The sequence below is a fragment of the Aotus nancymaae genome, unplaced genomic scaffold, assembly GCF_030222135.1.
Source record: "Aotus nancymaae isolate 86718 unplaced genomic scaffold, 86718_ANA_hifiasm-v0.15.2.pri h1tg000158l, whole genome shotgun sequence".
Taxonomy (NCBI): domain Eukaryota; kingdom Metazoa; phylum Chordata; class Mammalia; order Primates; family Aotidae; genus Aotus; species Aotus nancymaae.
In genome coordinates, this window is record NW_026988573.1 from 750,144 (window position 1) to 767,210 (window position 17,067).

The following is a 17,067-nucleotide window of genomic DNA, read 5'->3' on the forward strand; positions in this document are numbered from 1 at the left end:
TGCACTCCAGCCTGGGTAACAGAGCAACACTTTATCTAAAAAAAAGGTGCGGGGGGGAGGTGGGCAACTCTTTAACTGGCATAGGTCCCAGACTAAACCACCCATCTTGTTACTTCAAGAGAAAATAAATCAAGCAAGCCTGTGAGCACTGGTACAAAATCCCAGATTTACAGCAGAATGAGGGTCAGGTTTTATCATCTCACAGCAATCCCACATGCATTACCTTCTTCTTTATCTTTTTCAATACTATCTTCTTCAGAGGCCAGATCACCTAAAAACCCTGGAAGATCACTTAGCGTGACAGAACCTTTGCTGCCAGGTGGCTCTTCTGAAGAGAAACAAAGACAACTGAAGTCAAAGAAATCCAGTGTAATCCCTGTAAGTGTAGAACTGCTTACACTGTATAGAATATGTCTGTAATAATTCTTCCTGTTGAACAGAGAAGGCTGGACATGGCTCTGCCCTAGGGATATTACAAAAGACTGAGGTGTTAAAAATAATATAACTAAAAGTACCAAAAATAATCCTATAGAAAATAAAATTCTCAGTTCTTAATGTCTCTGAAAACAGAGACCAATAGTTTAGCCAAGTCAAAATACAGGTACTTCATTGCAATAGCTTAAAAACTGTTTTTCATATTATTAGGTTGGCTTTTAGAATTCTCTACTTGTTTGATTATCTGTAGACCTCAGTATTTTGGATATCCCAGAATTTCCTTGTCTTTTCTTAAACACATATAACCCAATTAGAAGAGGCAAGAAAGGCCTGTCATGAGGTAGAAACTTTACCTAATCCTCTGTCATTCAGAAGATGGTATTGTCTGTGTAGACATGGTCTTGCAGAATCCATTCGCTCTTCCTGAAAAGATACGTATCACTTATATCACAAAGCGAAAAATGTACATGTTCTCGAGCATATTGTAAAGTAGTTTAAAGGTCAGCCCAGTGATTCTCAAATTGTTTGGATGCTTTCTTTACAGTCTTAAAAATGACTTCAGGCTTGGCATGGTGGCCCACGCCTATAGTCCCAGCACTTTGGAAGACGGAGGTCAGTGGATCCCTTGAGCTCAGGAGTTTGAGGCTAGCCTGGGCAACATGGCAAAACCCCATCTCTACAAAAAATTAAAAAATTAGCTGGGCGTGGTGACCAGTGCTTGTGGTCCCAGCTACCCAGGAGGCTGAGGTGGGAGGATCACCTGAGCCAGGGAGGTCAAGGCTGCAGTGAGCTGTGATTGTGCCACTACACTTCAGCCTAGGCGACAGAGTGAGACCCTGTCTCACACACACAAAATAATAATAATAAGAAGAAGATTGGAGAATCCCAAGAGCTTTTGTTTATGAGGCATAATTATCGTATTAGAAAACTGGGAAATTTTAAAAATACTAATTCCCTTAAAAATAAGTCCATTACAAGTTAATGTAAATAACATACATATTCTTATTTAAAAAAAAAAAAAAACCTATATTTCCCGAATGAAAAATAAATTTAGTGAGAGGAGTGGAACATTTTTGCCATCTCTTTAATACGTGGCTTTGTGAAAGATAGCTGGATTCTCATATCTACCTTTATATTCAATCTGTTACAATATGTTATTTTGACTGACGTTTATAAAGAAAATCTGGGGTCCCACTGATATGTAATTGTAAAAGTAAACATACGTGTTGTTTGTTTTTCTTTTTGAGACAGGGTCTGGCTCTGTCACCTAGGCTGGAATGCAGTGGTGTGACCATGGCTTACTGCAATCTCTGCCTCCTGGGCTCAAGCCATCCTACATCAGCTTCCCGAGCAGCTGGGACTACATCTGGGTAATTTTTTTTTTTGGTAGAGATAGGGTTTTGCATGTTGCCCAGGCTGGTCTTGAACTCCTGGGCTCAAGCAATCTACCTCCCTTAGACTCCCAAAGTGCTAGGTACAGGAGTGAGCCACCGCATCCAGCCACAAAAAGTATACATATGTTAACAGACTTTTCAAATAATTGTCTTTGTTATTACACCAAAATTTGATAAGTGGTAGTTTCTTAAAGTTACAAAGTGAAATTTGAAACCACATCAATGAGCTTTTCACACTGCACTAAAACCCACTAGTCTATCTTGTACTTTTTTTTCTTTTTGAGATGGAGTCTTGCTCTATTGCCCAGGCTGGAGTACAGTGGGGTGATCTCAGCTCACTGCAATGCCTCCTGTGTTCAAGCGATTCTCCTGCCTCAGCCTCCCGAGTAGCTGGAATTACTGGTGCCTGCCACCACAGCTGGCTAATGTTTGTATTTAGCAGAAATGGCATTTCAGCATGTAGGCCAGGTTGGTCTTGAACTCCTGACCTCAAATGATCCACCTGCCTCAGACTCCCAAAGTGCTGGGATTACAGGTGTGAGACACCACGCCCAGCCTACCTTGTACTCTGAATGTGCTTTTTACCTATGCATGGTTCTGTAACAGCATACACTGGACATTCTGAAAATATTGGCTCATCAAGTTATTCAAATATTCCAAATGTTGAAACACTTCATTATACAATATCAAAAAATCAAATGACTACATTTCCTAAGACTTTTCAATCTCATCATAAAAGTCTTCGGGCAGCTATCAAGTTCATGGTGTTACAGACACGTTTTTTACTATCCTAATTTCCACGTGAGAGTTGGATTTTATTGTTGGCAACAAATACTGTCAGTTATTTATCCTGAAGTGACAAACTCAGCTCATCATTTAAGAAACTGCCTGCCAAATATCCAAGTCTGAATAACCAGTTTGTAAGACAGTTGTTCTTTCAAATAAAACTGGTAGTCTGTGAAAAAAGGCAGCTAGTTCACCTCTCAATTCAAATAACTGCATGAGGGCCAGAGGCGGACCATCATACTCTGGTATGCAGTATATGTGCCTTATGCATATTTTTTGTTTTGTCACAAAGAACATTACACATACATGTTCTCAAGGGCTAAAATTTAATAAAATTAATCATTGTTACTGCTTAATACAGAACACTCAACTTTTAAAATTTTTTTATTTTTATTTTTAATAGAGAGAATATGTCAAGGAAGAATGCAAGGCTTACTAGGATAGGACACTTCAATGCCTGCCTTGATTCAGGCTAAGTTGCCACCATTTCACCCTCCATAATCTTTGTGCCATCAGTGCAGATGCCAACGCAGTGGGAAGGGCAGATGACAGCTTAATGTTACTATGAAAGTGGGTTTGGCTAGGTGTGGTGGCTCACACCTGTAATCCCGGCACTTTGGGAGGCCCAGGTGGGAGGATCGTTTGAGCCCAGGAGTTTAAAACTATCCTGGGCAACACAGTGAGACCTCATCTCTACCAAAAAAAAAAAAAAAAACACCACACACACAAAAAAAACTTAGCCAGGTGTCATGGCACACGCCTGTAGTCCCAGCTACTTGGGAGGTTGATGCAGGAGGATTGCATGGGTCTGGGAGGTTGAGGCTGCAGTGAGTCATGATTGCTCCACTGCACTCCACCCTGGGTGACAGAGCAAGACCCTGTCTCAAAAAATAATAATAATAATTCAAGAAAGTAGATTTGACCTACTGGATTCCCTATAAGAGTTCTTCCAAAGCAGAGTTTCGAACCACTCAGGGGTCAGCAGATCACACCTTGAGAGCAGCTTCCTAGTATATTTTCAATTATTCTGATTCAAACCCATTGCATTTTAGGTGAGAATTATATCTGGCATAATTAGGCTTCTCTAAGTGAGGCCTGCAAACGAGTTACTGTGCCTGGGCAGAGGGATAGCAGATGAGCTGGATCGCACCTTCCTGGGGGGTGTGGCTGTGGCCTGGGGGAGTGAAATGTGCACGTAGTCATCTGAATGACAGAGCGGGGCTGGAGGAGGAGAGGTTGCTGGGGTTCCTAGAGGAGTTCCTTTTCCACCTGCTCAGAGACAAAGGCAGAACATATATGAACACTGAGCCCAACTATTAGAACAACTGCCAATTTTTTTTAGCATATTACTATGAATAAAGCTGCTAGAGTTAACTTTCTGGGGATTGAGAGCAGTCTCTTTGTTTTTAGGTTCACTTTACACATGCTGAAAGCCCCAGGGATTTGCAGTAAGTGTCAAAAATAAGTTTACAACTGCAAGTGGCCCCTTAGATCTGACAGAGAGCTCCTCCTGCTATTAAAGGCAGCCAAAACCAACCAATCAAATCAACCTAAGACATACATACCAGTTGTACCAAAGACTTTACTGTAAGGGTGTGACAGATCAGGTGGGACATTTCCGGGAGAAGTTGGAGGAGTGGTCATACCACAAACCATAGATGGGCTCCAAAGAGTAGCCTGGGAAGTTAATAAAGTGCATCAGCAGTGGCAAAGGAATGCTAAGTCATCCACAAGGTTTCTATCCATGGCCAGTGTTCAGTTTAAATTTAGCTTTTTCAACTAGAAAAAGGCATCTTATTAAAAGTTTATCAAGAAACAAGTTGCATTTTGTGAATCAAGACTTCAAGATGAACCTAAGAGGCAACAGTAACTTTCTTTGCTAGTATCATGGGTTCTTAAAAGTGACTCCTGAAATGAGCAGTATGAAATTTTCCCAACCACATACTAAATCTGACCCAAAGGGTCAGCTTCACCAGAAAGCAGAGGAGAGAGCAGGCACACTAGTTGACACCATACTTGCGACGGTTCAGTTATCAACCGTGTCGATGGGGAACTCAGAGTCTGAGGTAGCTGCCCTGGCGTATTTAACAACGTCAGCCGAGAAGTGGAGTAAGGGGTAGAAGTAGCACTCCCTAAAATGAAAGGGAAGAACACAGGGGGTTAGTGTGTGGTTTTAGATTATGCTGATTAAAAAAAAAAAAAAAGACGGTCCTCCAGACCTTTTGATAATATTCAATTCTCTGTATCTAAAAAATATGAGGGACTTATTGACATCCTTGACGACAAAGTAACACTTCAGAGTTTCTTGAAATGCTCCTTTAAGATAAAGTTCAATAAGGTTTGATGTCTAGTTAAGCCTCAGGATAACCACAAACAGCCTCAGGATGACAACTTCAGTGGGTGTGACCCACAAATAAAGCCTAGATTTTTATATGAATCCAATTCTACATTGTTCAGACTCATTCAGATTGTGTCAGTGCCATGGCCAAAAGAGCCCCACTCGAAATGTCTGAAATTTAGAAAGATTCCCTTAAGAGGGGAGTCTGGAAGTCAAATACTTGAACCCATTTTCTTTGTTAATTGTTGGAGACACGTTACGGAGACACGTTACCAACTCTGTTGGCATACAATCAGGCAGGAGACCAAGGACATCTAAATTAAACTTGAAGGAGAAATTAATTAGAAGAAAATGGAGGCAAATGCAAATTTAAACTATTTTGGGAAAAATTCCTAGGAACTGAACTGAGTCTTACTCAAGAAAAGAAAGTCAACAAAGACAAATGTTTTCCAGAGACAAAGCTGCAAAACAGAGAAGTACCAAAGACGCATTTTTTACCGTAGCTATTCTGTGTGTCAACATAAGGGCTGGCGGTGACTTCAGCAGAACGATGAGGAAAGCGGGCTGAGATTTGGTGAGACACAGAATAGCCATCTTCATATGAGGCTTCTGTGGGATCCAGAGAGATTTTGGCACACTCGATTACAACATCATGAGTTTCTAATCTCTTCCACCTGTAAAAGGCAATGAATGTCAAGAAATGCAAACTACAATTAAATACTTCAGAGTTCAGAGTGTCAACTCAGTGCCAGCCACGGAACTCTGATATCAAAGAATAAGCAGGACCATGCCAGCCCAAGTCTGAAACAATTCTAGTACATAAAGAAACAGTCGTTCATTTTATAGTCCTATACCTTCCCCGTTTAAAATGGTTATATCAAGTTAACAATCTAATCTGAAAGCAAAATTTCCTCAACAAAAGACTAGGCGTAGCCTCAAAATGGAACAGCGAAACATTAAGTGATGCAGTAGAGCGGCCAGCAGGGAAAAATGTCCTTTGGAACAAAGGTCATCAAAAAATAAGGTTTTCCTATCAAGGCCTCAGGTGTCAAACCCATCCCTAGACCAGAAACAGAGTATAAAAGACAAACCAGAGAAAGCCCACGAGGATTTTTTTCTTTTTTTAGAGATGAGGTCTCACTCTATCACCCAGGCTGCAGTACGGTGGCATGATCATGGCTCACTGCTGCCTTCAGCTCCTAGGCTCAGGGATCCTCCTGCCATAGCCTCCCAAGTAGCTGCGACTACAGGCACATGCCACCATGCCTGGCTAATATTCTTACAGAAATGGGTCTCACTTTGTTGCCCATGCTGGTCTCAAACTACTGGCCTCAAATGATCCTACCACCTTGGCCTCCCAAAGTGCTAGGATTACAGGCATGACCCACCGTGCCCAGCTGAAGGCATGATTTTTTTAAACCAACTTTAGTATGGCATAATTTGCTTACAATAAAATTAATTTTGCTAAGTTTTGACAAAAGTTGTAAACATAATAGAACATTTCCATCACCCCAAAATTTCCTTTGTGCCCTTCGTGGTCAGTCTCCTCCCCCACTTCTGGTAACCATCGATCTGCTAAAAGCATGCTTTCTCAGGTGGTATAATAATAATTATTCTACAAAATAGATCCCTTTGGTTGAACTTTGGGTTATTTCTTCTTTCCACTGCAAGCTGTGCTGTGCTGAACACTGTTGTATGGGTTGATGAACATCTGTTTCTATAGAAGTGAGCCATGGTGCTGGTCTCCTGTGAGGATTTTTTTTTTTTTTTTTTGAGATGGAGTCTCATTCTGCCGTCCAGGCTAGATAGTGCAGTGGTGCGATCTGGGCTCACTGTAACCTCTACCTTCTAGATTCAAGTGATTCTCCTGCCTCAGCCTCCCAAGTAGCTAGGATTACAGGTGGCCGCCACCATGCCTGGCTAATTTTTTATATTTTTAGTAGAAGTGGGGTTTCACCATGTTGGCCAGGCTGGTCTCGAACTGCTGACCTCAAGTGATCCACCCACCTCCGCCTTCCAAAGTGCTGGGATTAGAGGTGTAAGCCACAGTGCCTGGCCGAAGGTATTTAGAAACTGTCTAAAGATTCCTTTTATGTGATCTGCAGTTTCACTTCTGAGAATTTATCCTATAGAAACAGACATACATCAAGACATACAACAATGTTCAGCACAGCACACCTTTCAATGAAATAAAGGAAATAACTCGAAGTTCAACCAAAGGGATATAGTTTATAGAATAACTATTATTATATCACCACGAAAAAGCATGCTTTTAACAGATCAATGGTTGTCCGAAGTTGGGGAAGACACTGACCACAAAGGGTACCAAGGAACTTTTGGGGTGATGGAAATGTTCTTCATTATGATTGAGACTTTTGTCAAAACTTAGCAAAATCGGTTAATTTTACTGAAAGCAAATTATGCCATACTAAAGTTGATTTTAAAAATCATGCTTAAGGCCAGGTGCGGTGGCTCATACCTGTAATCCCAGCACTTTGGGAGGCCAAGGCAGGCAGATTACTTGAGGCCAGGAGTTCAAGACCAGCCTGGGCAACATGGCGAAACCCCAACTCTAAAACAACAACAACAAATTAGCCAGGCATGGTGGCCTACACCTGTAATCCTAGCTACCTGGGTGGCTGAGACATGAGAATCGCTTGAACCTGAGAGGTGCAGGTTGCAGAGAGCCAGGAAAGCGCCACCACACTCCAGCCTGAGCAACAGGGCTAGACTCTGAAAAAAAGAAAAAAAAAAAATCATGCTTTCAGCTGGGCACAGTGGCTCACACCTGTAATCCCAGCACTATGGGAGGCCAAGGTAGGAGGATCATTTGAGGCCAGGGGTTCAAGACCAGCCTGGGCAACAAAGTGAGACCACACCCCACCTCCACAACAACAAAAAATAGCTGGGTGGGCATGTGCTTATGGTCGCAGCTACTCAGGAGGCTGAGGTGGGAGGACAGCTTGATCCTGGGACGTTGAGGCTGCCATGAGCCATGTTTGTACCCCGCACTCCAGCCTGGGCAACAGAGTAAGACCTTGTCTCAGGAAAAAAAATCATGCTCTTCAGGTGCCTGTACTCTCGGCAACCAGGGAGGCTGAAGCAGGAGGATCACTTGAGCCCAAGAGTTCAAGATCAGCCTGGGCAACATAGCAAGACTCTGTCTCAAAAAAATAATAATGCTTTCAAACATTAAATGACATAAAATGCTTGTAATATAATCTTAAATGAATAAAAGATACAAAACTATTCAGAGACACACCCGCAAATAGATCTGAGTGTAGTAAGTATTCAAATTAAAAGAAATGAAGTTATGAACAATGTTCATTTCTTCTTTCAACTCTTCAGTATTTGCCAAGCATTTATAAAGGTCCTAATAATTAACAGAATATTTAAAATATAAATGCCTAGTCAAATATAAACTTTTTTCTTTTAGACAACATAACTTTGCTCTATGTGTTTGTAAGTGGTTGGAAACTCCATCAGAGATTTGCAATTTTTTTCCCCAAGTTTACAGAAAACAGCAAAGCTACACTAAAGGGCATTCCACAGGTTTACCTTAAGAAAACACATGACCCTACACAACTGTTGTAGAAAGCTCATTATATCTTAGATGCTAAAAACATGGCATTAAATACAGAAAAGGAGGTGTCCAGGACATGGGGAGAATACAAGGCATCTTCCCTAAGGAGCGAGTCTTTCAGTTTCAGGGCTGCATCTTCATTCACTACCTGGGTTTTCACTGCCTGTGGGATTGTGTTAATGGGGATAGACTCCTCTGTATGCATTCTCAGCATGACTAGAAAGTGATTAAGTGAGAGCAGGCATCCGGACACATATGTACACATAAGAAGATTGATTTTAGAGAAGAAAATGAGAATCATAATAAAAGAGGAATACATTTAAATGTTTTATTTTAATCAAAGTAATTTATGCACTTACAGTATTTCCCCGATTCTTAAAACGACTTTTCAGATTTTAATATCTAAAACTGGGAACCATAGTCTAATCAAATGCATGTTAGTTTATTTGGCATTTTTTTCTTTCTCAGATGTATATAAAATAGAAGAACACCACATGTCTAATGGTATCTTAGATCCAATGAAATACGGCAGTTTAAAAAGTCAATATAGTACTAAAGGTTCTTCCCATCCCTCCCTGCTGCAACCACTCTGGCAGCTGCTTCCAATTCTGTTAGCTGAATTGTTATCCTACCTTTATATTTCTAAAGAACACAACCTGTGCTTTTAATTTCTTGATTTATAAATTATAGATAGCTTCTATTAACTTACTATTATGGGAAGTAAGGACTGAGATCTCTTCCATATACCCTTTCCCTTCTCTCTCCTCAATGTTTTCAAAAGAAATATGTAACTGTTGGCCAGGTGCAGTGGCTCACGCCTGTAATACCAGCACTTTGGGAGACCAAGGCGGGCGGATCACGAGGTCAGACGTTCGAGACCAGCCTGGCCAACATGGTGAAACCCTGTCTCTACTAAAAATACCAAAAAAATTAGCTGGGCACGGTGGTGTGCAACTGTAATCCCAGCTACTCAGAAAGAGACATGAGAATCGTTTGAACCAAGGAGGCAGAGGCTGCAGTGAGCTGAGTTCATGCCACTGCACTCCAGCCTGGAGGACAGAGTGAGATTTTGTCTCAAAACAAAAAACAAAAAAGAAATATGTAACTGTTTTTGTTGTTTTCAAAACTGATTTCCACAATTATTATGTACCTAAGTACTACTCTTGGCTGAGCCACAGAGTATACTATAATAATATTTCCTTTCTTGTAAGTTTTAATTATTCTGTTTCTTTTCCTCACTTTTTTGTGTGTTTGCTGCTAATTTTTACTAAACACATCCTAACAGCTCTAAACAATGCCTAATATAACTTTTACTAATGAAATGCAAAGAATCCACCAGGATTATTCCTCATCTTCCTGAAGAACTCCCTTCTGAAGCACTCTCTCCCCAGTTAAGTCTGGACTGGTTGCTTTCGACACTGCTGAGCAGTTGCTATCATAACACTTTCCCTGCACATGATCCTGTAAAAGGATCATGATCAGGCCCCAGGCTCCTGGATTCTGTCTCCCTCCTTCTTGATTTTACTCTCATTTTGGTGGAATACATGCTTCAGTGATTAACTGAGGAAGGATATATGGGAAGGAAATTTGAGTCTATACATTCTAAAAGTGTCTCATATTTGATAGACAAGTTGGCTGAGTACAGAATTATAGTGGAAACCTTTTTCTATTTCTGATGCTTATTAATGTGATTTTGTTTTCTTTCTCTGAAAGGTTAATCCCTAGTAATTTAAAATTGTACAATATTGAGAACTGGTGGCATTCTTTTTTTTTTTTTGAGACAGAGTTTCGCTCTGTTGCCCAGGCTGGAGTATAATGGTGCGATCTCAGCTCACTGCAACCTCCACCTCCCAGGTTCAAGTGATTCTCCTGCCTCAGCCTCCCAAGTAGCTGAGATTACAGGCGCCGGCCACCATGCCCGACTAATTTTTTGTATATTTAGTAGAGACAAAGTTTCATCATGTTGGCCAGGCTGGTCTCGAACTCCTGACCTCAACTGATTCGCCCTCCTCAGCCTCCCAAAGCGCTGGGGTTACAGGCGTGAGTCATCGCACCTGGCATTAAAACTTTTTTTTTTAATTGGATGTTGGGACTTCCTGCACTGATTATTCTAAATTTCTATTCTGCTCGTATTATCCAGCTCTATCATTTGGTCTGCTTTCTGAGATATTTATATATATCTCAGAAAGCTGATATCTGAGATATCAACTTTATCTCCCAATTCTTTTACTGAAATGTTTATTTTGGCTATCATTTTTAATTTTGAAGAATTCTTTCTTTAGCTTCAAAATGGTCTTTTTCTGTGGCATCCTGATCCTTACATATGCACAAACGCCTTATCTCTGTGGCTACTGTGGACATTTTCTTCTGCTCTATCGCTATGGTTTTGTTCTAGCTCTTTTCTCCTCTTTATGTTGGTGTCTGTCTTTAGTGTTAAAACCTTCCAAAGTCAAGCAATTTGCCTAGCCAAGATGAGTCAGGCTCTCCTTCCAAGTTAATAGAGTTAGCTGAACATATGCACCCAACAGTACAACCTCCTGGAATCCCACTGTCTGCAGTAAAGACTTCTTTGTCTTTGTTTTTAAACCCAAAAGGAGGAGAACAGGAGAGAGACAATAGCATCATACATTTTTGAAACTAAAAAGCAGACAGGCAGGTGCTGACACTGCAAATCCAATGACAGCAGAATCCTAAGCTGCCACTGTCTCAAAGTGATTCAACTGATTATACTACAGAATCCTTAAAATCATGAGGAATTTATAGCATCTGGTACTTCTGGAACAGGAGATGAGCAGCAGGTAGATAAGGGCAGCTAAAATACTGAAGACAGGGTAAAAAACGCTGGAGGAGCAGTCACAGCCCCGGGTCCTTCCCTAACTCTACACTCCCAAGCAACAGCTCTTTTCTCACCAGAAATCTGGATTATTTTCTAGAGAGAATAAAACAAAGATTGCCTGGATAAGGTATTCCAGAAAAAGTTGAGGGCATGAGTGTCATACCAAATGAGGGAATTAAGTGAAGTACATATATTCTGAATGCCAAGACCACCAACCCTTCCTCACCATGAGCCTCCTTGCCTGAGAGGCAATCAGACCCTTAGCAGCCTGAAAATCGGAAGACTGTTTTCTAAAAAATGTGACCAGCTCAAGAAGAAAACAATACTGACAACACTATTCCCAACAGATGCTCAGTTCAACATACAACAAAGCTCAAAGTCAACAAGTCCTACCGCTGTGAACAAAGCTGTTTTGTCTTCCCATATATAAACAGTTTACTAGATTCTTGCAGAAGGCCTCAAAGATTTAAAAAGAATAACACGAAACAGAAAAGAAGGAAGCTTAGAAGAAACAGATTATACAGGGAAAAGAAAACTCCCTATATATGTATACAGTCATGTGTCACTTAACAACAGTGATGACATGTTCTGAGAAATGCATCATTAGGCAACTTCATTGCTGTGTGACCATCAGAGTGTACTCATACAAACCTAGATGTTATAGGCTCCTAGGCTACAAACCTGTACAGCAAAGTGCTGTACTAAATGCTGTAGGTAACTGTAACACAATGGCAGGTATTTGTGTGTCTAGATATATCTGAACATAGAAAAGGTACAGTAAAGATGTGGTGGTACAATCTCATGGACCCACTATCATCTATGGAGTCCATCATTGACTGAAATGTCATTACATGGTGCATGGATGAACTAGATTTCTAGAGGAAAGACAGAGAAAACAGGAAATCAAGAACAAAATGACTAAAGAAAATGTCATAGAACTTAAAGAGCTTCCAGCTTAAACAATGAGAATAGATTCATACCAAGGTACATCACTGGAAATTTCAGAATATTATGACAACAAAGAGAACTCCCTAGTAGCTCCCCTGGAGAAAAACACAGCAAATACAAATGATCAGAAATTCCAAGAGCAACACTGGAAGCAGGGTGGCAATGGAATAATGCCTTGAAATTACTGAATGAAACTGACTCTTAACCTGTAAGTCTACACCCAGCCAAACAACTGCACCCTTCCTCAAAAAGCTCCTAGAGGATGTGTCCTATTAAAACTAGAGTAAACCAGAAAGACGACAAGATACCAGAAACGGGAGATCCTGCACATGAGAGAGGCGAAGGAAAGCCCCAGGAGACTAGGAAGACAGCTGCGTACTTGGCACAGACGAGAACCAGTTCAGATCAGAACAGACCTGGCAAGAGACAGGGATGTCTCAAGGTTCTTGCTGTCATGCACTATCTTTTTAATGAGGGACAGAGCCTGTAGAACTTGTGTGTACTTCGTTTGTCTTGACTACAAACTGATGAAGTTCCTACTCTCCCTTCTCTGCCTGATCAGCAGAGGACATTCATTTTATTCCACAGGAGGATTCTGTCTGACCTACTCCTGAGAGCTGGAAGCAGGAACAGAGAGCAGCCTCCCCGCCTGCCATATTTTGCGCATGTCCAGTACCGTGCCCTTGCTAGAAGCCTTGCCAGACGCTCTGATGAGGGTAAGCCTTGTGTTTCCCAGATTCACTCATGACCTTGTGCACTGACTTCCCAGATGGGGCTGTGAAACCTCAGGGACGGTGAAACCACACCAAAACTCAGACGTGCTGTTCCTCCTCTCATCTCCTGGAAATCTTCAACTACTAGTGACAAGACTGCCCTTCTCTTAGCCAGACTTTGCTTCCTAATCAACTAGCTTTTCAAAACAAAGCAATACACACAGTAAAACTATAAAGAAAAGCAAGAGAATGATTAATATAAAAGCAACAATGGTAGTTGCCTCTGAGGTGGTTAGGGAGAAAGAGGAGTTCCACCGGGAGCCTCTAAGGTACTGGTAATGTTCTATTTTTTTAAGCTAGGTGCCAGCTACATGTGTTTTTGTGTTATTATTAAACTTCACATACACATTTTCTATACTTCTCTACATATATCTGACCATAAACTGCTTTAAGCTGGCTGAGGCTCTGTGTGGTGGAGGCAGTGTCTGTGGAGAGGTGAGATTTGCTGTCGGGGGATCAGACAGTGAGCCGGCTTTTTCAGCAGGAGATCCCCAAGTGTCAATATCCATTGGTCAGTTTCCCCAAAAAGGGCTGGGTCCCCTAACTGGGGAGCATAAGCCTTGCTACCAGCCAGAGACAAGGAGAGGGAAGGAGGTGGGCCTCCCACAGCTCAGTCTGTAAATTTCCTCTAATTCCCTTGCTCAGTCTCATCCTCAGTTCCACTCTCCACTGTGCGTGGAATCCTCCAATCAAAAGACTCAAAGGTTCAGTTTTTACAGAGAACATACCTGGGGGCCTCTGTAGGGCTCTGTAGAGGATGGCAGTCACCTGTCTTTGCAGAATGGAGAAAGGACCTCGGCAAGTCCAAATACTTAATGCAGGATTCCCCGAAGCCCTCTCTCCATTCTACAAAGCCAAATTTAATACTAAATTATTTTTCTGCAATCCCTTGTTTTTAGCCATATGCTTCACCTCCTTCATCACCCAATCACTGGCACTACCGTAAGCCTTTCTAGGGGACGGGCATTTGTGCTGCAACTTTCTCCATGCTGCTAAATGAGTTATTAGTCCTCCAACTGTGAAGAGTATGTTTTAAACTCATACAAATTTTAGCTGTACAAGTGCTTCCAAGTGGACTGATTCTGTAAGTAGGACATCTATATTCCCAAATATACCTCAGCAGGGAAACCTCCTAGATCACATTTTCAATCTCTCAAGATTCTTTAAAATTTGGACACTAGTTTAGTTTCTGTACCTTCGAGGGTCCAGTTCATGGTCCTTGGATCCAGTCACTAATTCCGGATGAATTCGCACATGCTCCATCATTGGCTAGAAGAGTTGGGTCGACAAATTATAAAGGGCTGAATGTTTGTGGAACATCCAAACAATGGAATATTAGTTGACAATAAAAAGGAATGAAGTACTGATACATGTTACAACACAGATGAACCTTGAAAACATTATACTGAGTGAAAGAAGCCAGTGACAAAAGACCACATTTTCTATGATCCCACTTATATGAAATGTCCAGAATAGGCAAATCTATAAAGACAGAAAACAGATTAGTGGCTGCCTAGGGATTACAGTAGGGAGTAAGAAAACAGAATTTCTTTTCAAAATTTCCCTGTCTGCCATTAAATACAAAAGGTATAAATGCAGCCTGTCTAAACAGCATGCTAAGTAGTAAACAAACAAGCAGTTTTAATTTACCTTGACCACTTCTTCAAAAGTCTCCAAGTTTTCTTTCATACTGTAATGAGAACGCAGAAAGGAGACGAAGTTGCAAGGGTACATTCCATAAAGGCGATGAAAGAGCGCGTACACACTGGCGTGGAGATGGACGAGATAGACTTCTGCCACGTGGCCTAGAAAAGAAACCCATTGAGAAGAGCCTCTTAGTTGGACGCAGACTGAGGTGTGCAAAACAGACATACACAAGTGGCTGCCAGCATGACTTTTTATCTATGTATCTCCCACCTCACTCCAAACACAGGAAGAGTGGTTTTCCACAATGCAAACAAATCTGAACATACCAGACACTCTTTTCAAATCCATTAGTGGCTCCCTATAACCCTTGGATAAACTCCAATCTACTTAGTGTGATCCATGAAGGCTCTCCCTGATCTCACTTCTGCCCTCCTCTCCAGCCACTGCCCAAAAAGGATCCCAAACATTCTCACAATACTGAACTACCTTTATGATAGAAGCTCTCTGTAAAATTCATACTTTTCCATTGCTGAATTCAGTATGAACTTCTTTTTTTTTTTTTTTTTAATAGAGATGGGGTTTCACCATGTTGGTCAGGCTGGTTTTGAACTCCTGACCTTGTGATCCGCCCGCCTTGGCCTCCCAAAGTGCTGGGATTACAGGTTTGAGCCACTGTGCCCAGCGAGCTTCTTGATAAAAGAACTGTCTTACTCATCTCTCCATGCTTTGCACCGGACCTGGTGTTTAACAAGCATTCAATATTTATAGAATGAATGTGTGAGAAACTTTTAAATCGGCATGTAGTCTTAGCTACGCAGATTTATAACTACAGAGTGAAAAAAACTATTATCCAGAAATTAGCTTAAAGAACTAAGAGTGAAAGAAACTGAGCATCTTAATTTAGCCTTACCTAGACCCTGTGGAAACCCATGGCCACAGTATACATCAGTATACATAAAGGTCCTCCACGATAATGGACAGGCCATTCCTTTCTCCCAAAGATCGTACTAAACAAGCAGGCACCACGTGAGCCTATGCTTGTAATTTAATCCTGTACAGGAAGCCACGGTGTTCTGTCTCACAGGTCTGACATACTTCATCCTTTGATAGAAATACCTCACACTGGGATAACCCAAAGATTCCAAATTTCACATGCTTACAGCTTCTAATCCCTTTGATAGAACTCTGCTCCCTGCCGACAGGAAAAAAACCCAACTGTATTTGAAGCTAGAGTGCTAGTAAGGACACACTGCATTTCCCTCTGACTCCTACAGATTCAACAAGCGGGTTCTCAGAAACTGACACTTGTGTTTTGTCACAACAGAGCAGCCAAGGAAGACAGAAATGTCCCACACGCTGAGTCCTGTACTACTGCAATACAGACAGAGGTTGTTTTCCACTTCATCAACAATCATGAAGTTTTACATCCTACTGCTCAATTTCTCTGACAATCAGTCCTTTTAAGCCAACAAAATAAAAAAGTTATCTCAACAATCATGCTTCTCATATGTGCCTGTAGTGGATGCACTGAAGGTATTCCCTCATCTGTCTGGTAAAAACCCCTCACTACAGCTATAAAAGTCTACATGTCCTTACAGCATATGAGCGATTCACCAATAATGAAAGCATTCACCTCACAGGGCCCAATAGGTATATGAGGAGATCTGTACCTGGTTTCTTCAGGCACCATGATGAAAGACGGCCAAAAATGTCAAAGAAATCAAGAAGATGCTGTTTCCCAGACTGTGGAATCATTGGTAGCATGGTTATCAACACCAAGACGCCTGTTGTGAGGACAACGACATTGGTGTCCATCTGCGGGAGAAAAGGTCAAACAGAACACCTGTCAGGCACTGCACCAGGGTCGGCATTGTACAGTACGTGAAGAGGCTCTAAACACTGAGAGAATCACACATCAGCAGTTCACTCGCATACTCATTTTCCTATCCCTAAGGATTACTGAGGGATAGGGAAATGCTCCATCATTCAAACAGACTCAACAGGAAACACTGAGCCCCAGCTCTACTGTAATGAGTCAGTGAGGAGGACCATTTACAATACACCTATGCAAAGGCATCCTGGAGATGAGTTTAAACTTGACTCGGGGACATCCAAGTCCTGAAGCCTTAGGATGCCCTATTTATAGCACTTGGATGAAAACAAAAGGAGTCGCTTTTCAACAAAATACAAGAGCACTGCTCTGTTTTCATTCATTCAACCAAATCCTAAGATATTGTTGTCAATTAAAAAAAAAAACGCACTACACAATGACAAGTTACTTGTTTGCTATTTTTTAAAGAACTACAACAGAAGTATAATTGAAGGAG

General features: G+C 41.4%; 1 protein-coding gene across 9 annotated transcripts in view; it reads right to left on the reverse strand.

Annotated features, from left to right (window-relative positions):
• Positions 1–17,067, reverse strand: part of TSC1 (TSC complex subunit 1) — a 52,507-nt gene that overhangs the window by 15,112 nt on the left and 20,328 nt on the right. For 6 of the 9 annotated variants that reach the window (XM_064371706.1, XM_064371710.1, XM_064371707.1 and 3 more), the window contains exons 6-14: positions 16,411–16,555; positions 14,744–14,898; positions 14,289–14,362; positions 5,452–5,627; positions 4,632–4,747; positions 4,181–4,292; positions 3,766–3,887; positions 789–858; positions 224–328 (exon numbers count right to left, since the gene is read on the reverse strand). In XM_064371706.1, the coding sequence (XP_064227776.1) occupies positions 224–328; positions 789–858; positions 3,766–3,887; positions 4,181–4,292; positions 4,632–4,747; positions 5,452–5,627; positions 14,289–14,362; positions 14,744–14,898; positions 16,411–16,555 (1,075 nt within the window). The remainder of the gene's footprint in view (positions 1–223; positions 329–788; positions 859–3,765; positions 3,888–4,180; positions 4,293–4,631; positions 4,748–5,451; positions 5,628–14,288; positions 14,363–14,743; positions 14,899–16,410; positions 16,556–17,067) is intronic. The other 3 variants (XM_012457915.3, XM_012457916.3, XM_012457917.3) reach the window with 1 other exon arrangement.